Consider the following 27325-nt stretch of genomic DNA (forward strand, 5'->3'; position numbering starts at 1 on the left):
CAACTGATTTAACTATGCATCTAACAGCTACATTGTGTAATGTTTTTAAAATTTTTGTGTTTTGTGTATGTACAGGCAACTGGATTGTTTTGTTCACAGGTTTTTCAACACACAAATCTTTCTAAGTGTGTTTTACACTTCATTTTTATTATTATACAAAATACTTCATATTTGCTTTAGATATGTAAAGCCACAGCATACTCTGTGCTACTACAGTTTACAAAGCAACTGCTACTTGGATTCCAAAAACCACCTTTTTTGAAAATGAAAAACTAAATACCTGTGGCATATTCATAGTTGTGAGAAATACTGAGTTTTTAAGCTGGTAAATACTGACAGAACATCCACTTTAATAAGCATACTCTGCTGTGAAACAGTCTTGGGGAGGAATGGGTGAAACTGGATTCTTTTAAAACGTCATTTCATTCAAATTCACACAGCATGCCCTTCTGCCCTAATGCACATTCACACAGTAACAGGAAAAACTCATACAAAGATTTAATGGCATTGCATTATAAGAGCAACAAAACATCAACAAGGCGATATGAGTCTATATGGGAGTGCTATAGAAATGAAAAATAGCTTGTAGCAATTCACTGTTCGCTGAAGAAAATGACAAACAGGTATGTCTTTGCTGGGCTTTGATAATGCAATCTGGAAACTACACAGTCAGTGCTTTACTAGAAGGTTGCAATGAAAAACCAAAATAAAATTCAGAAAGATCAGGCATTAGGACAAACCATTCAACCATGTGCTCCAAGTTTGATTTTGCCTGAGCAACGAATGAAGATTTCATTGTTAAAAGTAAGAAGGAAATTGTGAGAACAAAATTCTGATTCATTCTTATTAACATGACACAGAAAATATTCAAAACACCTACAATGTCACACATGGCAGTTTCACAGTTTGTGTGAAGAACTCAATACATTTTGTTTTCAGTGCTGCATGGAGTACCTTGTTTAGCTTCCAACTCCTCCTGTGTAAGTTGAGGCTTTTTCTCTTCAGGAGCAGTACAAGGAGCGGTAATTGCTGGAGTATGGTTTGATGCACTGTTAGCGTTCTCCTGGCCTTCCTTTCCCTCCTCTTCCTCCTCATCACTGTCATCATCTAATTTAACACGGTTTTTCTCCAAAGGAAGAAGGTCGTTTTCTTTGGCCTTGATTGCAAAGCTTATTGGAGCAAAGGATGCTGTGAATGAAAGGGTAAGATTTCACACATCATTAGACTACAGTAGAAGGCAGGTTCAATTTCCTGACTTCACCTATTACTCCTGCAGACTACACCTCAAAAAAAGTCATCATCCTATTATGCTAATTATTTTGGTGAAAAGGACAACATAATCCTTTTTTTACTCTTCTGTGTTCTTAAACAAACATTGGAAACTTCATTTGCTGTGTAAAAATCTCAAAAAAAAAAAAAAAAACAAACCCAAAACCTCAGCATTAATCTCTAACCCGTTTATCCAAAATGACACTTTTAAGAAAAAAGAATGGAAGAACAGAATTTCTCACTACTTAGTACCATACAGTCTGCTGCAATACTTATGTTTCTCAAGATGCTTTTTGCATACATGCCCTACGAGATTGCAATTAGGGAAATTTAAATACAGTAATTAAATTACATACCATGGTTTATAAAAGATAAGCTTTGATTCTGGTAATCCTGGGGTAAGGAAATATGCTCAGAAACAAAGAACTCCAGAATTTCAAGGGAAGAGTAACCATGATTTCCAATTTTTTCACGGGATAGAACAAATCCTAAAATGGGATTTTATTTCCTCAGAGGCAGAAGAAAAGTCTAGTATGGATGTTATGTCTGTCTTGGAGGCAAATACTGCATTTAGGTTATAATAAATTGGGATTTGTACCATATTAAAGGAAATGAAAATAAGTTTACAGGAATCAGATTGCCACGAAATGACTCACTGGTTATATTCCATTATGTAAATTTGAACAGATTACTACCATTAAAGTACAGGTTCCAGTTTGCCACTTACTAATAGCAGGACAACTGAAACAATACATATTTCTTGGTGTACATTGCAGCTCTTAATAAGTCATCTTTGAAGGCAGGGAAGATTGTTCCTTCACCAGGGAAGCTACTCAGGCTGTTCAGAGAAGAAACTGCAGAGTCTGGACAGTCAGACAGTCACAGCAAAGAGCCCAGTGTTTGCTGGTTGTGGAGGAAATGGGATCGCAGTGAGAAGCGGGAAGAGAGAATTCCAAAGAACCACAGAGAGTAGATGAAATTATCAGTAATTAGGTAAGCCACTCAGGTGGCAGGAGGGAAGTTTCCATCCACTGAAGCCCAGTTAAAGAGTGCTATGTCTGTTTTGATTTTTTTTTCAATGGCTTTCAGTTCTAGTTAAAAGATGCACAACTTTAGGTTTTAGTGAAAGTAAGAATTTTTAACATATCTTCTCCTGACAGGACAATAAATCAGCTCCCAGACAGAAACAATAATTTCTCCAACTCAGGACACTAACAGTGTGCTAGCTAGCTTTGAATGGCTTCCAGAGAGATCTTCCCATTCTGTCCCTCTGCTGCTATAACTGCAAGAGGAAAAACATCTCATTTAGAAATGAAAGGGGTCTGTTCTTCCAGCATAACTAATGTCCAACATGAAAAGAACGAGCAACAAGCCTAGACTACTTCCTCCACATGTATCCTTTCAAATAAGGCCACTGCTTTTCTTCAGAATGAATGATTTCATTCTTGCACAAAACTTTTAACTGTCAAGTTGAAAATGACAAAAAAAGATTTTACTGGCATCTCTGATAAAAGCCTTCAACTTTGCACAAAACTGAAGTAAAACAATTTATTGTGTCAGACCATAAATACTTGATAGTCTGATAAGAAAGAAATATGAAAATAATCAAATTACTTATTGCAGACATTTTTTGATGCCTTCAGTGAAAATGTATTTTTCACACGATTAAACTCTTTTCCCTACTTTCCCCTGCCTTCTTTTCTTTCTTTATACATAAGTTATCAAATATTTTCATGCCAAATAAATCATGTTACCATACCTTTCACCAGTTTACCATCACTGACAACTTTAGGAGGAATATCCTTTTTAGTTCCTGGAACTCCCTTAGCACTTGGCTCAGATGCATCTTCAGGTGCATGCTCATCAGCAAATTGAGTCTCACTCTGTGTTTCATTGGCAGTGTCTGATGGAACATCTTCAGAAGAAGATACTCCCTTTTCAAAATAAATGAGCAGAATTACTAACAGGATACTTATGAAATCATTAATACAATGTCTGTGGAGCTGCAGTTTTGTCAGCCATTAGAAAAACCACATTATCAGCAAATCACACAACAGCTGATTTAACATCACTCAGCACTCATGACCATAATTCTGCCTCATGTAAACCCACAGGCTGTAAAACCTACAGACCTACAGTAAGAACGTGTTATTTTACAGAAAAAAAAATGTTCTTCAGCTCATACACTTTTGCCAAAAACCGCTTTTAAATTATATTTAAAAAATAGACCCTAAAAGCATGTACTTCTTTTGTATATTTATTTAGGTCTTGATTTCCAGGGTCCCAAACCAAATCCATAAAGTCAACTCCAAGGGAGAGGGTGAAAGCTTATGACACTTTTTCCTCACGTACAACTGCATGTGAATTTTTTGCATAATCAGATTTCACAGGAATAATGTTCGATTTGTTCCAACATTCTGCTGAAGAACACTGGGCCTAGCAAGGTTTTTGTTGCAACAGATGTGCTGAGATTTTCAAGGAAGTAAGAATTACTGGTTCTACCATTACACGACTGAATCATTCAGCGTGATTTCTGAACTCACAGCAAAAAATTTCAAGAAGGATATTACAGAACATTTAAAGTATTTACACGGTGAGTCATGTGGTAACATTAAGTAATTTAACATAGCGAACCAAGAGTTTGGTTGCTCTGGCTGTTAAGCATACATGACATTGAAACTGAGGCATTTAGCAGATCTTCCCTGCAGCCATTCCCGGACCAGCAGAATTGATTTCTGAAAGTCCTCGAAGGGGAAAAGCACAATGAAATCAAGCACTTCACCCCGTATTTATTGAAGTCAATAGTACGGTTTCTTATTAATTTTAATGGCCAAAAGGAAAAGCATCAGTTGCATTAGTTGCCTACAGATATATTACTACAGCATCAAGATAATATTAAAATCATTATTTTAAGAAACTTTAGAGAATTGCATTATCTACAAAGCCATGCAGTACAAAAATATGCATTGCTACGCTCGACGTCAAGGGACTTAAACTGGCTTCAGTTCCTTTTTAGCTGTACTCATTTGAACATTTAAAATGAATCCCTTACTATTACGCTTTGGTTAGTGTACAATTTCCCCCCAAGTACATGTTAACAAGTCCTTATTAATTACGTGAGTATTATGAATTCAACCCACTGGTTTGCAAATTACACTTTCTAGAACAACAGTCAGCATTGTAGCACAGGACAATTTTGGTTGTAATTTATCAGCTGAATAAGATCATATTTACCACAGCTTATCTTTATAAGTAGTGATTCCAAAACATTTTTTCACTATTAAAACAAAACATCAGACACAAGTGTTCCAAACAGCAACCATTATTGAATTTCTTCATTTTCCACAAAGCAATTCCGAGGAGTTTACCCACAGGCCTACCTTCTTCAGTTTAAGGCTCCCCAATCTAAGCCTTGAGATGACAAATGACATAGGGCCTAAAAAAAAAATAGCTCTTTCCCATGAAAAGTTAACATCAGATAATGTAGTTCTGATATTATTTGCAATTTTCTTTTCAGTAAGAGAACAATCTAAATAGCTAACATGAGAATAGTTAAAAACATGGATGCCAAGTATGGCTACCACCTTCTAATAACACGGACTAGAAGAAGCAAAGCAAGTAGGAAACTGCTGTGAGATTCTGAAGCTTCAGTACTGTTGCAGTCATGACTGGACTCTAACAAAACCTCCCTCAGAAAAAGGCACATCAGAAAGCTCCTCCAGCCTCTGTGCTACTGTTGGACAAAGAAGGACGAGGCATATGGGAAGGTATGGGGGTTAAAAGCCAGAGCTAACCTTTCTGACAGCAGAACACTAATCACAATCCTACAAAGCTCAAAACCTACACACAGCATATTTCGCTCGTATAGAAAGCCAGAAGATTTTCAGGTTGTCATTTTATATTACAGCCACAGTGGAGTGGCAGATAATAAAAAGCAAGAATTAAATATCACACCATCTCACAGATCCTTACTTTAATGCTGTACAAAACCAAAAACCAAAAAAAAGCATTCACATCCTTTGCTGATCAATTTCTCCCTAATTCAGCGTTCCACTTTTAAAATGACTCATGGTAAGACAACTGGCAAGTCCTTTTCTCACATTTACGGCATTTTTAATAGAAGTATATATAAAAATACATGTACCTGGCAGTTGTCACCGCTCTCTTTTTGAAGGAAGAACTGTTTTTTAAATTCATAATATGCATTATACTGGTGCCATGGTTGCAGGAATTCAAACCTTTTGAAAGAAAATTGAGCATGTGAAGATGCACATGAACACAGATAATACTAACAATCCCTTATCATCTAGTCTTCTCTAGCAAATGGAATGTTATTTGATGTTTGGAAGCACTCTTACTTAAGCCTAAACTTCAGAGGATACAAATTTAGAGCATGCTTATTAGAGAGATTTTTGACACATTGGTTGTTTTGATAATTTGAGCAATAATGCTTTCCCATTGCCACTATGTACGTCCCTAAATCTCAATTTAAAAAACAAGCAAACAAACGATAACACTTTTCTTTTCAAAACCTGCATGTCCTGTAATTTAATATCTTAAAAAATTAAAACTTTAACTTTTGAAATAGCAGTTTAAATAACATTTTCTCTTACCTGAGATCGTTCTTGGCACGAACACTAGTTTCAAATTTTACCCCATTCCTAGCAACATACTCAGCTAGCTTGTCAATGACAGGTTGGATATCTGGTGGTGGAGGTATAATGGCAACCACTGGAGCAATTGTGCTGAAAATGTCAAGAGTAAATGGTTTTTTAAAATAGAACATAAATATCTTTCAGACTCTTGCTTTAACAAAAAAAGAAAGGAAAGCAAACAAACCCAAAAGCCCACCCAAAACCGAACAAACACAACACAAACAAAAAACTAAAACACAAAACCCCCAAAAACAAACAAACAAAAAATACAGAGAGGTTTGTTCTCTGTGTTTGTCACACAGTTAAAATAGCTTGATTCACTAACAGAACCCTTACTAAACACTCCGTATTGAAGTCCAGGAACAAGACTCGCCCAACCAACAAGCGAACGCGTCTGAGGTACCTTGTAGATGTTGTGGTAGAAGCCAACGCACTGGTGGTGTCAGTTGAGTCTGGGGGAGGCGGGGGTGTGGTGCCAGGAGGGGGAGGCACAGTCGCTACCCCGGTAGCGCCGGACACTGTCACCCCGGGGGGCAGGGCGTTGTAGTAGGCAGCAACATCGATTCCCGGAGGTGGAGGCGCCAGGCAATAGGTTCCATCAGGGAGCATGTAGTAGCTGTAATACATGGCTGCCACAGTTGCTACAAAGACACATTTAAGAACAAACTTCTAATTAGAAGAAAACCACCCAATGCAATGCATTATTACATCAATACAAACACATCCAGAATCCGGATTCACATAACACACTAGGAAATGGCATCTCATTTCTTGTGTCAAAAAAACCCACAAAACCAAACCCAAAGCAAAAAAGGAAAGGCTCATATTAACAGATTTAGGGTGAGTAAGAAATATGTAGATTAAGGGACAGAATGCAAATGTACTGAAGGTCATAGAAGTGAATAAAGAAGTGAACTAGAGCAGGCATATTTGAAAAGGAGCTAGTGTGAAATCATACTTCCTAATCTAATTAATGTCTGGCAATTTAACTCCATTAAACTATGCTTTCATTAAGAAAGAAATATACATACATTCAAAATTAGCATTAACAAACTAAACCACTAGAATCACTATATACATATTAAACCCTTATATTACTATAAATAGAGACACACCTACTTTACTTAAACCTCAAAAAGTAGACAGGTTTTGCAAATCAACAGCAACATAATAAACCATGCATTTGCACACATTTTTTGCAGTAAAGGCTTCTCTGATTCTAAATATTTCTTGAGAGCGCAAAGGCATATTATGTCTTTCTATCTTCTATTTAAGGACAGTATTTTATAATGCTCTAATCAGCTTAATAGATTTACAAGAAGTATCCACCATATAAATGTGTTTCCTGCAGAAGAACTATGTATAAAAAGAAAATATTAATGTAAAGTATTTAAAATTAATTGCAGTAAGAGTTTGCATTTCTGGAAGCAAGGTTTAATAAATGCATTAGATTTCAATTAATTATTCTCTTAAAAGTTTCATAAACATTCTCATGTGGCAGTATTTACTTTCTTCAAAGAAGAAATTGTCTGTAACAAGAACAGAACAAAGTTCTGCTAAGTTTTAAAAGCAGGGAAACTGACCTTGTTTTGGTACTAAATTATAATCTCCCAGTTTCTCTCACATACATTCAGGTTCAAACCTGACATGAAAGTAATCAAAAAACTGACTAGCTCTGTTCTATCAAGATACTTATTCTGATTTTCGTCTTTCTTGAAATAACCAGTGATTTTCAATTTCTTCACAGAAATCTTACTTCCATTTTAAGATTTCCTTATGGTACAGTTTTAAATACAAATTACTTCCGTGCATATTTCTCCCCACACATTACACTGACAACACCTGTAATCCTTTGGGGGTTCTGAATCTATAATGCATAAGAATCAACTCAGATTATTATGGTGATAACTGATCTGCAGCAACATTCCTGAAAAACCAAGAATTCAATCAGCATCACACTACTTGTTACTTACAAATGTATAATAACATGAAACTCTACTGTAGCGAAGGCTTCACTACAAATTTTCTTATATCTCAGTAGTGTTACATTGTCAGCCCCATAAATGAAGGGGAAGTTGTATTTCTATATTTAAGCAATCAAGGACTTTCAGAATTGTGAAAGCTGAAAAGAATTAAGAGGCACATAAACTCATTTAAGCTTGACTATCTTTTTAAGTATCAGAATTTACAAAATCTGCAGGAACAAAATAATATAGTAATAAGGGTATTGTGCTAAATGTACTCACAGACTGGAGACTTGGCCTCCTGCCTGCCCACCACCCCCCCCTCTCCCCCAATTTCTGGTTTTCCTGAGCTGCAATTCAACAGATACTCAGAACGGACCTTCAAAGATGCAGGAGATTGCAAAAGAACAAATACACAGGATGAAGCATGAAGCCAACATATTCTCTTCCCACCAGCATCCACACACAATTCATCAAAACACACCACCAGCTGCCTCCCCACAAAGCACTTACAATCAGAGGAATATTCTGCTTGTGGTGTCTGCACAGCTGCCCCGTCTGTTGACTGTGGTGTAGATGAATTATTATCTGATTGTGCTTTGCGCACCAGTGCTGCAAGGGGGTGATCAGGGTCTACTACCTTCAAAGGCTGAAAATATTTTGAAGTAGGAAAAAAGATTAAAATTGGAAGTACATATTTTAAAGGAACAGTAGCATCAACATATTTGGGAAAGCAAATTTATCTATGTTAATAGACATCAATAATTATGTGTAAATACTGAAGTTACTGTTTTTGTAGCTCTCATATCAGAAACAATGCATTTGAAAATAAGTGAAAAACAAGACAAAAACCACTTTAATGTAAACAGAAATTAATGACAGAACAAAAAAAAAAAAAAAGGGGTTATTCCCGTTAGCCAATGACTGCCATGTCTGGGATAAGGCACAAAACCTGCCTTCTCTAAATATCAGACAGCACCACAGCCATTCCTCTGAAAGCCTCAAAATACATACAACTGTCTGTCACTCCCATTATTCCATCACTGCCCAGTGTCAGAAAATAAAAACAACTAACACATCTAGCAAAATTTACATTTAATGAGTAGTAAATTCTGATGAACTATTATTTGCTGGAACTGTTATTTCATGTCAACATTTCATCTAATAAAATCTAAGAAGAAAAAGATTTCTCTCTCAGCTTATCTACAGAAGGCATAAAATACCTTAATCTCTTTGCTTCAACACAGGTTCTGTAGGATAAATCCCTGAGTGGTGCCCTCAATACCAGAGGGCATCAGAAACAGAAATATAATTCCTTGGAAATGGAAAAATAACAATTTGTGTACTAGAGAAAAGGTAACTCAAAAGTTTACCAAAACAGACTTAAATTATAGTCTGAAAAGAACCCCAGACCTTTGTCAACAAAAGACCTGAGCACCTGCATATTAGAATTTCTGTGTCCATGAATCAGGTGTTTTACAAGATAAAAAGGTAATTTTATTAATGTCAAGTACCTTCATGAGCTCTTCAAGCCTACTGCATTTTTTAGATGCAAAAAGACTTGGATGAAGATAATTTCCATCATCGTCATCATCGTCATCATCATCTTCCTCAGATTTGACTCTCGAGTCTAAATAAAAGCAATGTCTGAATTTTATTTGGGTTTGCTATGATTTTGCTTTTGGGGAGAATGATGATACAGGACAATTCAATACATGAATTCTCAGGAAAGCATCATTCATGTAAATCAGCTTAGTCACTAAAGCACAGATCCAAGATATTGCCCAACATCAATAAAACTAAATCCTAAATGGACAGACCAACCTTCTGTTGGACTTGAGCTATATGACTGTTTCTAAAACTTCCATATCATAGCAGCTCCTGTAGCTGAAAGTTTCCACAAACAATATTTTTTCCTTTAAATCTCCAATTTATGCAAAATTTTGAATCATCATATCAATCTCAGCTGCAGATGAATTTCAGAAAAACTATTTTAACAAAACAACCAGCATGTGTTTCAGGATGATTCCCATCCTGAAGCCAGCATTTGCCAAGGAACAACTCACGTTTTTTCTCATCAGCTTTACTTTCTGAAGGAGCCGCATAACGTCCTTCTTTCATTGCCTTCTGGATGAACTTGTAGTAGGGATTGAGGTAGTGATCAAACCGCAGAAAGTCAAACTGGGAGTTGCGTGCTTGCTTGGCTTTCAGCATAATCTCAAACTGGGCTCCCTGCTTGCACACAAAGTTTGCAGTTCGCTCAATGATCGCATGCATTTTTGCCGTTGGTGGCTGTGGGAGTAAAATAACACATATTTGTATTTTCATATACAGCTTGTACAGTGTGTTAGAATTCCAAAGGGAATCAGAACGAACAGTAGTTCCCTGTCCTTCTTGGCTTTCTTTAGCAACTTAAGTTTCATAATCACTTAAAACTAGTGAAAGTACATCAGCCCTAAAAAATAACCAAAACAGTCCCAAACTTCCTCAGCTGCTCACTCCATTCCTTTTGCAAGATCCTCTTCCTTTACCAGCACAGCTGTTTCTGCACTGAACACCAACTGAAGAGGGCAACAGATCCTGGATGACCTTGGGGTTACAATATCTCAAGGTGCTCTGAAGACTCAACATGTATCATTTCCTTCCCAAAAGCCGTCCTTAATTCTGTTATCTCTGAATGCGCAAATATTGCTCCCTAACTAGAAACTTCTTACTTCATATTTGCTTAGGAAGAACATGTTGCCTCTCAAGACCAACATACAAACTTCAATTCCCACGTCCATTCCCTTGAAAGGTCACTGAACACTTCAGCAATAAAGCAAAAGATAAAATAAATAAAGCTTAGCAGCATCCATCCTTTTTCACTCCAGAAATCCCTAGGGAGCAGCGCAATAGCAACCCCAAGGTGTGAAGGGAACAAGAGTACAGTCAAAGAATGAATGAACATTATTCACTGCTTTTAATTTCATACTCAGCTGTTTTGTCTTGTATTCAGTAAACTGAAAAAAAACCCAATCTGTGTGCCTACCAAGACTGAAGCGCCACATTAATGATTTGGTTTAGCTCTGCATTTTTACTGCACAGATACACAGCTATGTTGCAAATCTCAAAAAATGTTTCTCAGCAGATTGGAAACACTTGAACAATGGTGCTCCAAATAGGGAAAAAAGTCTGAACACTATCAAACAGCCCAATTTTAAAAGCTGTTTTCTGCCAATTGGATCCTTTATCAGGACATGTTCAATATGAAAAATAACTAGTTGTTTCAAGTTTTATTTCTCCCTCTAAAACCCCAGCAAAGATTATTTTAATGAGAGGCAATGAGGCTCTTAAACTGATAATATTTTGTGCATTATCAGTTTCACATCATGTATCAAGTTTTTCTGTTTCTATCTCTCCTCAGAAGTTATTAAGTGAAAATTTCCTCTAACAGCCCACTTCAAGAGCATCCACAGACTTCTTAAAGTGCCCTGGTGAAGAACAATCATCTTTGCCCATAATCAGTTTTGAACAGTGGAAGACCTTTGGCCTGCTTCTCACAGTTCTTCTATTCTAAGTTCCAGACTGACATTACTGCTGCAATTGCAGCTGCCATACACTGAACATTCCATAGTTCTGGATGGGGTTTTTTTTGCTGCCTGACTTGTCTTCATTAAGTATTTCCACTTTGCATTGATCTGTATTACAGGAGATATAAAGTATCTGTCTTTATTGAACTACAACCTGCAGACCGGGAGCAAAGTCTCCCAGTCTAGCAAGCTGATTCTCAAATTTCTTAAATTTAAACAGAATAAGTATCTTCCATGGTAAAGCTGAATTACTTGAATAGAACAGCAACAACAAATCAAGGATTACAAAAAAATTCTCACAATTCCCAATCCAAGGTTATGTATACACTGCTTTCAGAGCTGCTGTCTAGACATTTTCATATTTGCTGGGTTTATTTTTGTTTTAATCAAAACCAAATACAACTATATTTGCTTTCTGTTTATGTGAATACAATGGAGTCCAACAGCTGACTGAAAAATTCCTTCAGTAAGCCCCACACTGCACTATGCAACATACGCAGGAAATATAGCCTAAATTTCAGAAAAAACTCAAGCCAGGCAGGTATCTAAAACAACACTCTTTCACCAGCAGGTACATTTTGGAAATGGAATCAAAACGCAAAATAAGGTTTTCTCTGAAAACTCAAGATTCTTTAAATAAAAGCTAATGAAGAATAGAAACAGTTACAAAAATACTCTGCACTCACTATTACTTATTCTAACTGAGTGTTCTGAATTTTCACTGGCCAAGGTTACCAAGGTGAGAATACCAAGATGAGCCCACAACTAAATTAACACTTTCATGACGACAGTTATACAAGAAAGAATATTACCTGATTTTCCAGCACCTTTTATGAAACTTGAAATACAATGAAAACCCTTACAGTTAGACATGTACTCAAGCAGGTGTCTGTTCAGCTCCCTTCAAGAACAATACACAAGTCCAATTAAGTCTACAAAACACTCACTTAGCAAATTCTAGCCACATCACATAAAGGAAAGAGCCTCTATGTACTAATGCTTTGAAGGTACTTCAGACTTTGCTAGAAATAAATTACTGTTTTTCTCCTTGAATATGTTAGTTTTATATAGAGCATTAACATTTGATCAGTTCCTATCCCATTCAGACTGGGACCCAATTAAAAAGACTCTAGAAAAGAAATCTTGAACAGAAGCAAACGTTTGGTTTAACAGTCCTTATATGTTTGGAATGTTGAACTTTACATCTCAGCAAGTATCCATTCCAAGAACAACTGCCTCTTCTCTGCATTAGCTAAAATAATATCACAAGTGATACCAAATGCACTTAGCATAAGCACAGCAATCATTTCAGTGTGAAAAAGAAGATTCAAGGGTGTTCATAGAACTCAAGAGTTCAAGGCACAACATTTGAAATTAACTTACTATATCAGAATAATTTAAAATGTATCATACTGAAAGTTAATTAAACCAAACCCAACCACCTAACAGAGCACCATCAACTGCTCAAAAGCTGACAGAAGTGTAGAATGCATGACATGTACACATACCAGTTCCACATCAGAAGGTACATTCAGTCCTGGAGGGGCAACAAAAGGTTCCTCATTTTCCTCTGTATTTTCTGTCTGAACTGTTTCTGCAAGAAATGCCAGAACAAAGTATTTAGGAAAGAAAAAACAAAGTACACAAATCTTTAAAAAAAATTGAAATAAAGTATTTCTAAAATGATGTGCAATCAAGGAATTAATCAAATGCAGCTGTATAAACAGCATTTATACTGAAGACATTTAAATATGGTTAAAAAGAATCATTTGTATTACATTCCATTATTTGCTATAGCAGAAATGTTTCTCTGAAAATACTCTGCTTTACAGATTTTTATAATAATTCAAGTAAAAAGCTTACTTTTTAAAGTTACTTATAGTATTATCTATTCCATTAGCTTTAAGAGAAATTGTATTCCCCTTTTCCCCTGACAGATTAGAACAAGTGCAGGAACACCTGACCACAGGAGCTATGGAAACAGCAGAACAACCTCATTAGGAATGGGATGTTGCAGTGATTACTGAGGACAAACCATGCAACAAAGGGAATTCACTTGTTTAGTTACTTTCTGGTGGGTTTGTTTTTGCTTTGTTTTTTGTAATGAACTCAAATAGTTTAACTCCACAAACGTACAGAGAAATTTCAGCAGCAAAGAAAGAAGGAAAGAGCAGCAGACAAGAATAGACTGTTTCTTTTGACAGCAGCTCCAGCTAGCAGTATTTGATTATAGGGTCTTAAGCAAATGAATTAAGCTCCACAAAAGACAATCAATTCTGCTTCAGTACAAAAGTACACAATCTCTCTGACACAGCAAAAAACACCAAATGAACTTTAACACCTAAAATGATCTTGCACTGCAACACAACAACTTGGGGGAAAAAAACCACATTTCATACCACAGTGACCCACCAAGATGTAGTTAGGTAACCCAATTGTTAATTAAACAATTTTCATTATACTAAGACATAGTTCAACAACATTTGAAACCATCCTTAAGAATGTATGATAAAAATATGAAGTTACTGGAATTATAGATGAGAACATGACAACTGAATTCTGTATTTTTGAGGTCATGGAGCAGGGCACACTAAGTGGAAGACAGACTCATTTATAGCAGCTAAGACGAAAAAATCTGAACTTCAAAATATACATTCTTATTAATTACTATTTTATGCATACAATGATATTTTTCATCTTGACTGAGAAACAGTGTTAGCAGACAGCCAATGTAAGGAATTACTATTTTTTTCTGATTAAGAATCTGCACAACAGCAGAATTAAATTCCTTGACTACTGCAGTATTGACTGTGCTATAGCGGGAAAACATTTTTAAGCTCATCGAGAACAAAGTCTGCAAAAACTCAGTAACAGAGTCCCATAAAGATTTTGATGATATGCTCTTAAAATTTTTACTGCTTTTTAATAGCAAATATGTTTTAAACCCTCAACTGCAAGACAGAAATGCTATGTCCTCCCTCTCAATTAACCCGTTATTTTAACCCCTTACCTCTTTGTCTTGAAGGTTGATGCTCCTCCTCTTCAGTGGGTTCTGAAGGGTCATAATAATCACTGCCATAACGGAATCCCACTGCATTGTAGGTACCATCCTCTGCCAAAGCTTCACTGAGTCTTTTATATTCCTCCTCTTGAGCAAAAATGCAATTACCAACATTAGAACATATTCAGAAGCTAATTTATTACAAAAGAAGTAATATTTCTTACTTTAGTTTTTAAAAAATAAGTTTTGTCCTGATCATTTTAGCTTTCATTAAAAAGTGAACAAAAACCCACAGCATGTACACATGCTGACCATTTATTTCTTCTCAAAGAGACACAGGCCATGGATTAAGACATTCTAAAGTAATTATGCATATAAAAGCACAGAATTTCCTTTAAACAACACTAAAAATGAAGCAGAATGTGTTTATTTTGGGGGGTCTGAAATCCCAGTCTGCCTTCAGAATCTGGGCAATTTCTGTGTGGATCTACAGTTAAACTATCCTGAGGTCCTCTCACATACGCAAACACTGCTGCTTTTCGAATCCACTGGGTACTGTCAAGATAACATCAGAAAAAGAGAGTATAAAATTAGGAGTAAATTTAGTTTCATAATAATTTATTTAAACCTGTTTTTTTAAATAACCATGTTATGCCTTGAGCAATACCTTGCCTTGCCTCCTCCTCAAGCAAGTCCGTATGCAAGGCTAAATACCTCTCTTCATCACAGAGGGCTTCTATTCTAGCCTCCTCTTCGGACAACTGATAATCTCTGTTCCAGGTGGAATACTCAGCATCATATTCAGAAAGGTCATGCAGGTGACCACGCCCATCATACCTGCAGGATGAAACAACTGGTCAATGCAAAGAACTTAGGGTTTGAGTTTATGTGATACTTAAATACTTACCCAATAAAAATGAAAAAAAAAAACAAAAACAAACAAACTTATATGTTAATGCATACTCCCTTTTAGAAGTTACAATTAATTTTGCTAATCATTTGTCACCAACTATCGAAAATTTGTTTAATAGTCTAAATTCCTCTCAAAGAAACTAATAAATTATTACAATTAAAGGCAAAGGTATCCTTTAATAGTTTAAGTGGGATCCACTTCCTTAACAGCTCTTACCGTACGTGCTTCAACCAACCAATCAATGCCACTTGCAAAATACGTTTTTCTGGAAAGTCAAATAGCTTACATTCACACAAACCCGAGTACATAAATACCTATCCGTAAGAACCAAACGGTCGAAATTTCCTCGCTTCTTTCTGCTAGTCCCGAACTCTCAGGAGAAATCTTCACCATAGAAACTTGCGTCCATTGGAGGTAAAATCATGGCTAGGCTCGGCCCCTAGCCATTTGGCTGAGGAAATAAGTTCTGGGTTATGTGATAGAGAGACACACATACATAGGAACAGTAACATAAACATGCAATTTAAGGAGGTTCACCGCAAAATCGGCAAAGATCAAAGATGTACAGTTCCTTTCTACTAAGAAATCACTTTATTTGCAGGAAAAGCACTGCATTGGGATAATGTTTATGTATCAGTAAGAGAAGCTGATTGGAAAGTAAAGTGACAGTAAGCTCGACTCCGCTGAGGTGTCTTCCCACACACAACTCTTGACTTGTGCCAACTTGCTAGACCAAAAACAAAGAAAGTAAATATTCTTATAGCAAAAAGCAAATGAAACATAGGTCTGGTTAATCAAGATCTGTCCACAGGCAAACTTGAACCCAAGTCTTCTCATAGCAATGTGCTTTTCTCAAAATGGTGAAAATGAAGACTTCCTGCTGCTGGAGATAAAAGGAATCTAAGCTTCCAAAGGAGTTTATAAGATTAGCAATTTCAAGGTGCCTTAATTCACAAATCTATGTTATTTGGTATTTCAGTATGTGTGCACAGACATGCACATACTTAGTGTTTGCTCCCTACAATTTCTGTAACACCTGCGAATGGGGCTCTGCTGTAGAGCACCTCAAAACCAGCCTCTACCTATGAATGAGATCAATCACAGTAATTATTTTAATTAGAAGTGTGCAACACAACACTTCTATTGTTGTGTGAGATATAAACAAAACTACAAATATTTATGGCTGTTTTGTCCTGCCTTCATGTCTACTCCAATTTAACAAATTTCTTTCAATGACAATGATCATTAATGGTGTAAGCACCAAAACAGTGCAAGGGCATTTCTTCTTTCTCCAGTCCTATGGAAGGCAATCAAAAGACCTTCCCTACTGACATTTTTCCAAGATAAATACAGCTTTTAAGTCAAAATAAGAAAATCCTGTCTAGCACCAAAGCAGTGATGAAACTGAGGGAACAAATATCTATAGTATGTTATGTGACCCTTTTCAAACCAAAATCCTTCCATCTTTCCCACTGAGGTTTTCAGGGTCAGCCACAACTCCTAATTATTCTTTCAGTGCTCCACTCAAACATAACCAACCCGATCTCCCATCTTCACTTTGTCCAACAAAACATTCAGGTAACCCTTTCTGAATGAGTTTGTTTCCAAATCCCACCCTGCAGTGCTGAAACAACTCAAGAGATCAGAAGGAGCATCAAAGCAGATTCTATTACTCTCTGCGGCCACAAACCCGGACCTACGGCAGAACAACCAAAAGAAGCCAACCCTGACATAAAATTTCAAGAGCAAGCACCCAAAATCAAATCCATTCTGTCTAACACAGTAAATCATGGCACCGGGAAAAGTAAAGAGACCAAGAACTGATTTTGGGGTGTCCCATCAACAGCCTGCAGCCAGATTATGTAGGAGAAACAGGAAATCCCCATTTCCTTTAAGGTGGATAAACACCTCTCCACTCCCAACACTGCCCCGTTCTCACCTACAGAACATACAATGTGCCTAATAAATACACCCACAAACAGGCTCCCTTGGATTCCAAGTGAAAATAGAGGATGTTTGTGGTTTGCACTGAAAAGGAACAGATCATTCCCACTCTCCACACTGTCGACCCTGCCTTGACAAGTGGAGCAAGTGGAGCAAGACCCATCACACGCTGCCAAGAGGGACCTCCCAGCGCTGCCGGAGCGGGAACCCCAAGTTCCCGGAGACGGGGGGCCCTGCAGCGCCCCCAGAGCACCCTCGGAGCGCCGTGCCGGGAGGAGCTGCCTCCAGCCTCGTCACGAAGATCCCGACGCGCCTGCCAGAGCGAGCCGTCTGCTCAACCCCCGCCCTCACTGCCCACAGCACAAGGGGGGGAACAGAAAGAGGCTATCACAGGAGATCTCGCAGCACAGTCTGGGGGTTGTGTTACACCGACCTATCGATCATGATCTTGGGGTCTCCCATCCAAGGAATAAGGTGTCGCCCCTGCTCCTGGTACTGAGCCTTCTCATCATCCCGAAACAGCTTGCAGGCATAGCCGAACACCAGCAGCTCCACACGGCTACTCCCGCCTCCACCTCCACCTCCTCCGGGGGGGCCGGGCACCGTTCCCCCGCCTGACAACAACATTAGGGGCGGCGGGCCTGCTTCTTCTGCAGTCCGTCGAGAGCCTCCGAGCCCTCCGTACATCACCGGGGAGCGCAGCGAGGCGGAGGCAGCTCGCAGGAGCACCGACTGTCCGAGCAGCGAGTCCCCGCACGGCCAGGCCCGCGCTAAAGCCCCCGGCCGCACAGCACCACAGCCGCCATCACCCGAAACAAAATGGCGCCGCTTCCGGTTCCGCTGGAGGCGCAGGGGCAGGGGCGGGCTGGCTTTTGGCGGTCGCAGATTCGAGTCAAGCTCCCGCTGCCCGAATGTTAAATCCGAGGATAACGTGACTCCGCGGTACCGGCGAGGACACTACGCGTTCGGTGACAACGGTCGAGGCCCGGCGGGGCGGTGGAGCCATGGGCGCAGCCGTGACGAAAGCGCGGCACGGCGGAGGACGGGGCGGTGCCGCCGGGCGCTCTGAGGGCCGCCCGAGGCGGGCAGGGAGCGGGCCCGGGGGGCTTTAAAACAAAACCGAAACGCGTGCCCGCGGTCCCGGTGTCCGCCACGCTGCTTCGGAGCCCCAGGGGAGGCTGAGGGGCCTCAAGGCAGTGTAAGGAGGTGCGGCACAAAGCGGGGATCAACTTCATGCTGCGGCCGTGAAGCTCGAGGGAGAGCCTGGGAGGCAGGGTGGGAATCACAGAACAGGCGGTTGGGAAAAGAACTCTGAGGCCATTGAGCCCAATCTGTGACCGAACACCACCTTACCAAGCAGACCGGGGCACCGAGTGCCGCGTCTACTCTTTGAAAGGGGCAAGGGAGGATTTGAGGCACTGACTAAAAATGTTTGAAGAAAGTTTATAAACTAGCGTATTTTTTTACTAAAATTCTGTGACCTGGGCTGAAATTTTCAAAGTTGTATACTTTGCGGTTATTGGTTTCATCACTTTTCAAGAAGTATGAAGAAACGCGTTGTTTTGTATATTTTATAATAAAATTCTGTAAGGAAGAGCATGATGTGATTCACAGTGGGCATTATTCCATATCCTTTGTTCTGAGTGCCCATAAATGCTGGTAGACCTGGTGGAATGTGTGAAAAACATGGCATCATTGTACAGAAAGGGCTAAAATATGTAAAATAGCGAGGGAAGAAATGCGGGAGCACTGGAAGAGAGGTGGATAATTTGTATCAGCATTTGGAAATACATCCTACCATGTGAACTTATCAGAGGATACCAAGTGTGCAGGTGGGAACACACTTGATCATTGTGGAGCAATTTGATACCATGTGGAAAACACTTGGAGTCAAAGAAAAAAAAAATAGAGAAGGAGAAAAACATAGAATGAACAAAACAAAAAGTTTCTGATGAGGAGTATAAGAAAGCAATGTGTGGTGATGATTTTGTGACTCCCCTAAGTCCTCTGGTAATGCAAATGATTCAGCAGGAAGACAGTGCAGCACAAAAAGGGCTCTGTGCAGTAGAAGTGGCAGCATTATAAGATAACTTCAGACCATTTCCCTGGGATATCAGCATTTGAGACAAGGACATGAACAGTGTATAATTCAGATAAGGGACAAAAATGGAAGACTTAGTTAGAAGAATGTAATTACAGAAAGATGGAGGGAGTGTTTTACCCAGTAAGGCATTTTCCAGGCAGCTGAGCTGTTTCTAGAAGAACAAAGAAGAAACCAGAACACCCAGGAACAATAAAGCACCAGGTGTTGATAGTGTTCCCACTGTATTATTATGAATGGAAGGGGATAATGCCTTAAAAATAAATTTGTGTTAATTTGGTAGCTTGAAAAAAACATAAAGAAATGGTAAAGGGTAATTGTGTGTCTGTTTTTGAGAAAAAGGACAAAATGAAACGGGAGGGCTGGGGCAGTGTCTTTCTGTGCATTGCAGCGCGTGATGTTCTCGGCTCCCTGTTCACATGACATTAGCCTGCCATCAAAAGAGGGATTCAGAGAGGTTTCTGAAATAACAGGACAACTGCACCACAGCTCTTTTCTGATTATTGTGTACCTGAGGGAAAGAAGAAAAAGATAAGCAGACTGCATACAGATTTTCAATATATTTAAGCAAGTTTGTCATAGTGCATTATGAATTTGGATTGGAATCAAAAAGCACCCATCCCTTCCTTTTTTTCACAGCATTAATAAAAATTTAAACATTTTTCCCTTCTTTTTTACTCTACACCAACACTGAGAAGAAAACGTGGTGCTGATCATAGCACATGGTATGCTTTTTACCACATTTAACAATACAACTAGTTTTAATATCTACAAATAAGAAAAAAACACACTGAGCTTACTATAGACTTGTAAAGTCTTTATATGATAGGATATTGTTAGGACCATGTTATTTCATTCAGACCCTTGATTAGTCCCAGCTGTTCTCACTGTGTTGCAGAGAGGGAAGGTGTAATGAGGAAAATTTACAAAATGAATCTCTATCCACTCACTGTATTTATTTTCATTTTGCTATAGGTAGGGAAACACGGACAAGCTGTTCTTTCCTGGGCTGATAACAGTCCATTTTCCTCAATCTTAATGGAAATGTAGTCCTTTAGTATCAGTCTGCAGTTTAGCTGAAAGTGGATAATAACATTTATTCTCTAGTTTTAAAGTTTGAAAAAAAAAAAAAGAGCGTTGTGCTGATTCTGAAAAAAAAGTCCCACTTCTATCATGTTTAATCAATATAAAGGAATTTTCAGCATACCAAAAAAGTGCATCAAATGTTATGCCAAGCACAGGGGAGATATGTTCTGCTGGTCTGGGCAGCAAGCTGAGGTTTCATTTATAGCATTTTGGCAAATGGCTTGTCAGCACTCAAGCTGAATTAGTATATACCTTTTCACTCCTCTTTTCAAAGTAAAGAAGGGCAGAAGTCAGATATTTGGGAAGAGGGAAAAGCATATGGAATTTGAAAACTAATCTGTAAGCTTGAATTTCTAAAGTGCCTCTCAAAATTTCTATGTATTTAACACAAGGCAATGCCTTCTTTTTAAAATTCACTGTGAATCTGCTCAGTAATTAAAAAAAAAGAAGTTTAAACTTCCATATTTGACATTTCCCATCAGAAACAAATACTTGGTTTTGCTTCTACTTAGCATAGAAATCCCAAGATTATTTCTATTTGTATTCTAGCATGATCACTTTAATCCCCTGCATTGAGGGGAGGAAAACTTGGCTGTTTTTCCTGAAAAATTGGAAGCGGTGTACAGTAGCTGCCAACCCTTACAGATTTTTGTCCCTCTTAAACCATCTTGTTACAGAAACATTGCTGAAATTTAGTACTATTTTATGTGGGACTGTTTACAGAAGCAGTCAGTATTTCTTCATTTTGGCCTTGGTCAAAGGGGCTGAAATTGTTTACTAAACTCCACCATTTAAGACTATTCAACCTATTGTCATTTTTTGATAACCTTCCATGCTACATCTCAATTGTTCCCCTCAGCTGCCTTTGCCAATAGCCAAGGTCTGAAAAGTGTTTTGTCAGCTAGAAGAGTCCAGATACATTTTGTTTTTCATCTCAGAAGAAAGGCAAAAGGCATAGCCAAAACTAAACATTAGGGTTCCTCCCCCAGCCTTTCCTTGTTTCATGCGTGAAAGTTTTTCAGGTTTAATGACAGACACAATGAAGGGTTTCTGTGCAATGAAGGGTAACATTGTAGCCTTGAGTATAAAGAAATTACTTCTAGCAGATGTTTCTCTGTACCATGCAATGGGTACTGTTTAGATTTCTTTTTAGCCGTTAAAAAAATGAAATCCTAAAGCAGAACCATTCACCTTTCTAAAATTTGTTGGTAACTCTTACTCCAGGAGGAGGAAAGCCATTAAAGAAGCACTTTTTCTGTGTCACAAGGTTAAGTATTAAGAGCTTGCCATTGTTTTTCTGCTTTGGTGGAGCTTTGAGCAGCCTGTTTGATTTCTGGGCTAGGTAGGCTCCTTATGCCCTCTTCACCAGACCTTAGACACCTAGAAATATCCAAAACCATTTTCAGAGGTAGAGAAAGCTGCTAACCTAGATGGTTAATTTAGCTTGCCTTGACTATTGACTGATCATTAATGCTTAAGGGGTCAAAAAAAGCATTGGTTTGATCTGACATCCCCATGCCTGGAGCATGCAGCCCTTGGGATTGCATCAAAAGTTAAATAAAACAACCAACCAGACAAAAACTTCCCGAAACAGACACCCTTCCCCCAAGCAAACAAAAAACAACCCTAGAAATGCACAGAAATTACCAGGAAATTAACTTAATTTCCATCATTTTATTGTTCATTTAAAGGATCCTGTGTCTCCCTGCAGAGCTGTTAGCTATTTGGGTAGGTCCCCTACAAACATGTGTCCCTATAATTAACTACTTCATTCTTTGATTTTTTTTTTTCCATGAAATGTAAATTTAAGGACAGAGTCAACTGTGTTTTCAAACAAATTAACATTTGTATAGTGAACGTTGTCATGATTATGATTCAGTGTATACATTTATAGAGTCAAATTTCAGCTTATAATTTTTAAAACACCAGATAAATGTTCCCAACTAGGAAGAAGTAGCTTATTAGCCTGACATGGCCTTTTTTGATTTTGGATGAATAGAACTGGATTTCATCCTTAACATGTTATTTTAATAATGTCCTGTAATTAAATGCTTCTTCATGTTTGAGCAATAAAAAAGCCTTTACTAAAAAGGCAGAACCTCTCACCTGACAATGTAATGTAAAAAGCTTCTGTTGTTGAGGAGCAGCTCCTTTTAAAAGTAATATGTGAAAATTATTCTTGCTTGTCTCTCTGAAAGCCTCCTTTTTACTGTCAGCTGGCAATGGGAGTGGTGGCCATTATGCACAAACCCACAATACAGAGCTTTTGGACAGAAGTGGGAGGAGTGGCCAATACCCTTGGGTGTTGGGCAACCCTGCGGATGGATCTCAACAGTCCAGAGCGATGGGCAGGGAGGAACAGTCTGGAATTTTACAAAGGCAGATGCACGGTCCTGCCTCTGGGGAGGAGCTCTCACAAATGCTGGTGTTCAGCACTTACCATGTTGCTGAAAGTGGCCCTGTCTGTCCAGTTTTCTACAGTAATCTCCCCATGGGAAGCTGTAGGACAAAATATCTCTTTTCAAAATACTTTTATTCTTCTCTTACCCACCCTAGGTGTTTGTCACTGAAAAAGAGTGAAATAATCAGTAGTTATTTTGCAACTACTCTGTCTCTGGATAGCTTTACACATACAAAATTGAAGGTTTCCCTGAAATTTCCAGCAGTGTCTACCAGAGGGGATTACAATCACAAAAATACTTGCTGCAGGGTTGCTGTGAATGCTGCTAGGCATAAGTTGGAAAGTTGTTGTTTGAGGGAAATAAAGCAAAACAAAAAACATATTTGCCTAATCCCAGTTTGGATCAGGAGTTTAGTTTGGAAATGAGAGCAGCCAGGATTGCAAGTGTAATATGAAATGGGCTGCACTTCTTGATTTTTAGTGTATGTACTTATTAAAAATATTGAAAGAGGTTTCAATTGCAATGAAGTAGTGTTTCATGGAAAAAGATGCATTGTGTCCTAAATAGTATTTTTGTAAGGATCAGCAGATGGAAACTGAAGCAAGACATATGCCAGTTCAGAAAGATTGAACGTACATAACAACTGCTGCAATAGATCTATATTTCTATGTCCTGAAATGCCTTTGAGCTAAGCTTGAGTATCTTTTTAGGAGATTAAGTTTGGCAAAGTATGTGTTAAGCTTTAGTCAAATGTAAATAATTGCACCAAGTCAAAGAGTGATACTAACCCATTAAGCCATTTGATTTGACCTTCTGTGTAGCTGGCTCCAGGAGCGTGTCTGCCTCCAAGAGGGCCAGAGAGGTGTCAGCTGCGTGGTTCTGAATGGAAAGCATGTTTCGTATTAGAGCTGAGTAAAGTGTGAGTGGAAGTTGTGATGGGCTCCAAGACAATATTGTGAGTGTGGAAGTAGCTAATCAATGAGCATTTTGGGGAGGCTGAGCAATGTATCTATTGCATGCCATGCAGAAATAGTGTGAGCACAGCTACTAGGCTAATAACCTGCTGTGAAAACATCTTGAAGGTGATGGGAACATTGCAGCTTCACATTTGTGTCAGCTAATGCAGTCTCCAAAACAGGATGCTTCCCCATCAGCCATTAATGGTGAAGAGGAATCATACTGTTCCTGGGACTCCTTTTCCCTTTATGAGTGGCAGTAATTGAATGGCAGGCATTCAGAAGACACAGAAGGAATTTGTACAGGTTTGTGTGTGATATAGAGCATTTGTTCAACTGTTAACTTCTGCTGGTGTTGTGTTCAGGCTGACTCAGAGTATATAGATAACTCACCTTTGGAATAGGGCGTAACCTCTGCTGCCTCCTCACAACCTTTGGTTTGACTTTCATGTCCGTGGATCCAAACACATCAAATATATCACTGAGCACCATTCACTGATTTATTGAGCTGCATTCTCAAAGTTGTACTCAAGAAGCCAACAGCGTAAATGAAATAAAGGCTGTTAAAGTGTCCGCTGGGGCAATCCAAATGCTTCCATACTCACACGGAGCAGATAAGGTGCTGTGCCAACACCCATGGTTTCATTTTTATAAAAATGTATTTTTGTGCTCTGAATTACTCTTTATTGTCTTCAGTGGTGATAGCACAGGGAAAAAAATGGCACATTTCCTATGAATTGGCCCATGGTGCTGGCTTTCTGTTGAGAGAAATATTGTTTATTAGAGGAACAGTTGGCCATACTTACTGGCAACTTTTCTCATCTATTTAAGTGATACATAGAAGCAGCCTTACTGCATGGACACATGCATCTGTGCTTGTGTGCTGTTTTGTTCTTCCTGTAGGAATAATGTATCATTTGAGTCACTTAAGAACATGTGGCCATCTACAAATCCCAAATTTCCCAATAGTTGAAGCATATAATTTCTTTTAAGGTTTGTTTCATTTATACTGCACAACTTGTGGAAATTAGGCCCTTGTAAAAATGTACTGATGACTTCTACAGAAAAATGTGATTGTACCATGAAAATACAAGGCAAATGTATTATTTTGGATAACTCCTACATTCTTTGTAGGAAAAGAAGAAAATGGGCAGGATGTAACAAGGACAAGGGAGACTTTTGTTGTCTTCCTTGGTCAGATGATTATGTTGAGTAATGCATGAAGTGTGTAGAAAAACCAGAGAGGAGCTACAGATTTTAAGCCCTAGTCTAGTCTTTTGAACCCAAGCACAAATTTTTTAAGCTACTTAAAGCTAGCTGCCCCTCTGTGAAGTCCACATAAAGGTTTTTTCCTAGGAAGATTTTGAGCTACATTGATTACTACTAAGTTCAAGGATATGTCAAACACTGAATTTGCTGAAGAAAGAGCACAGAAATTAATGTAATTAATGTAACTATGAGCTGAAGCTGAGTGATAAAACTTGGCTCCTGGTCAAGGTTAAATTATACAAAAACACAAAAAAAAAAAATTTTGTGATCGTTTTGTCTTGATCCTTTTTTTGCAGTGAAAAGCTAATGTCACATGAAAAGGGGAGATTTCTTGACACCTAGTATTTAATTGTGTGTCAGCACTGAGGTATCAAATTATCTGTTTTCTGTACTGCCTCAGCTAAAACAAGAACACAAAACCAGCTCTTGACTGCAGCAAGTGTAGTGTCATAAGAAAAAAAAAACACGGAAATTTGCATCAAACCAGAATAACATTTTGCTTAAATGAGATAAAAAAATAAGAAGGAAGCTTATTATTCTTCCGCCAAGCAGCTGCTGTGATTGTTAATTGGAGAAAGAAATGAAAAGCTGCCAGTTCATTTTGGCACTTTGTTTCTAATGCACCAGCAGAGGAGCAGACACACCAGAGCTTGTGAGAGATTTTTCATTAAAAAAATGAAAAGAGTGGGGGAGTTCTCCACTGAGGTAATGCTGCTTCTCATAACAGGTGTGAACCATACAAATCTATTGAGAACCGGCTTATTTCCTTTTTTAATTATCTAGTTTTGGGATAAAAAAACAAATCTAAAACTAATCTACTCACTCTAGGCTCCTTCATTCTTGCCACACAGGGGTGTGGCATTACTGTGAGCTTACTTAAAATGCAACACACATCAGTGACTCGTAGGACTGTGTTTACAGGGCTCTTCTGATGAGCAAAGTAATAACCTCGGTAGCCACAAATGCAAGCACAGATACCTACTTCCATTAGTCCGTACTGCTAAGGAGCTCTGTAGATGCTTGCATGGTCAATAAAAGGATAGCCTGAGCTGTGACTAAATCACTGGGCTGGAGGTAAAAACCTGGTGACGTCGCCCGCGTGTGCCATCGCTGCTGCTGGTCCCTGTGCCTTGCTGCACGTCTGCCCGTCAGCCCAGCAGCTTCTGGAGGTGTCCCTGCTGGACGAGACTGGCTCCACAGAACCTCTGCCTTTGCAGGGCTTCAGCAGAGCCTGAAATGCTTGAGCTGTGGGAAACAGAATTAATTGAGGATGTTAGCGTGAGTCTGCATCAGCCACATGCAACTCCTTTGAAACAGGAGCTTGAGAGTCTTTGCTGGCTGCTGGAATCTTTTCAGAGGAAAAAGCTATTATTGGACATTGAATTACTTACTAGCTATGGGCTTTTTCTTTAAAATGATGCTTTATTTGTGCCTCTTGTACAATCTTCCAGCCAGATGAATTATGATCATGTCAAAGTCTCAATCATAAGCATTATAGAAATAGAGGACTAGCAGAAATTTGCATAATTGCTTTATGCAGTGGTTCAGGAAAAGATTTCATTATTTGAAGTACCAGTTGAGGTACAGAATTTGATGCTATCTTAGAGAAAATCTTTTACAATAGATATAATCTCTTTCTGTGTATACATTATACATTCATATAACACTGACATTTCTTATGCATGAATTGTCTGAAAATATGCTGATTATAGCAGTATGTTTGTCTGCAACTAAATATTGTTATATGCCTGTAGGTTACATATTAAACAACTTTAATTAGAGAAGATGGATTACTCTGGAAACTCATGCAGATTTACACCACAACATGGGTGAGCACACATGGGTGACAGGGTGTTTACATGATGTGGTGCTGCTGTGACCCTCTCCCTCAATTCTCATCTCTCTCTCTCTATTTTTAAAAATAATTTAAGATCTTTAATGGGCACCTCAAATATTCCATTCATTGGGAAACAGCTTTATTAGCACAACATGCAGAAACATGCCAATAACCAATGAGTCAACAGTTCCAGAAAGTGCTTTACACGTAGTAGAGGAGTCTCCTACTCACTCAGTGGTATTGTCTAACTGCTTGATGGGGTGGTTTGAATTATTTGTTTCCCTCAGCAGTAGGCTGCACAGTTTAGACAGGTTAGTGTCTGATTTTTGGAGAGAATTCTGCCTGTTTGTCAGTTTCTA

At 38.5% G+C, this 27325-nt stretch overlaps 1 protein-coding gene across 4 annotated transcripts in view; it reads right to left on the reverse strand.

Moving 5' to 3' along the window:
* LOC121338796 (splicing factor SWAP) overlaps positions 1-18154 on the reverse strand; it is a 36681-nt gene extending 18527 nt beyond the window's left edge. Inside the window, exons 1-12 of one of the 4 annotated variants that reach the window (XM_041410035.1) lie at positions 17749-18154; positions 15126-15295; positions 14468-14605; positions 12966-13051; positions 9955-10180; positions 9403-9518; positions 8402-8537; positions 6328-6565; positions 5883-6014; positions 5414-5507; positions 3029-3203; positions 955-1188 (exon numbers count right to left, since the gene is read on the reverse strand). In XM_041410035.1, the coding sequence (XP_041265969.1) occupies positions 955-1188; positions 3029-3203; positions 5414-5507; positions 5883-6014; positions 6328-6565; positions 8402-8537; positions 9403-9518; positions 9955-10180; positions 12966-13051; positions 14468-14605; positions 15126-15295; positions 17749-18002 (1999 nt within the window). In that variant the 5' untranslated portion in view covers positions 18003-18154. Of the gene's footprint in view, positions 1-954; positions 1189-3028; positions 3204-5413; positions 5508-5882; positions 6015-6327; positions 6566-8401; positions 8538-9402; positions 9519-9954; positions 10181-12965; positions 13052-14467; positions 14606-15125; positions 15823-17748 lie in introns of those variants that run through there. The other 3 variants (XM_041410032.1, XM_041410033.1, XM_041410034.1) reach the window with 3 other exon arrangements.
* Between the last annotated feature and the right edge of the window lie 9171 nt (positions 18155-27325).

Source organism: Onychostruthus taczanowskii, unplaced genomic scaffold, assembly GCF_017590055.1.
Source record: "Onychostruthus taczanowskii isolate IOZ18803 unplaced genomic scaffold, ASM1759005v1 scaffold32, whole genome shotgun sequence".
Taxonomy (NCBI): Eukaryota; Metazoa; Chordata; class Aves; order Passeriformes; family Passeridae; genus Onychostruthus; species Onychostruthus taczanowskii.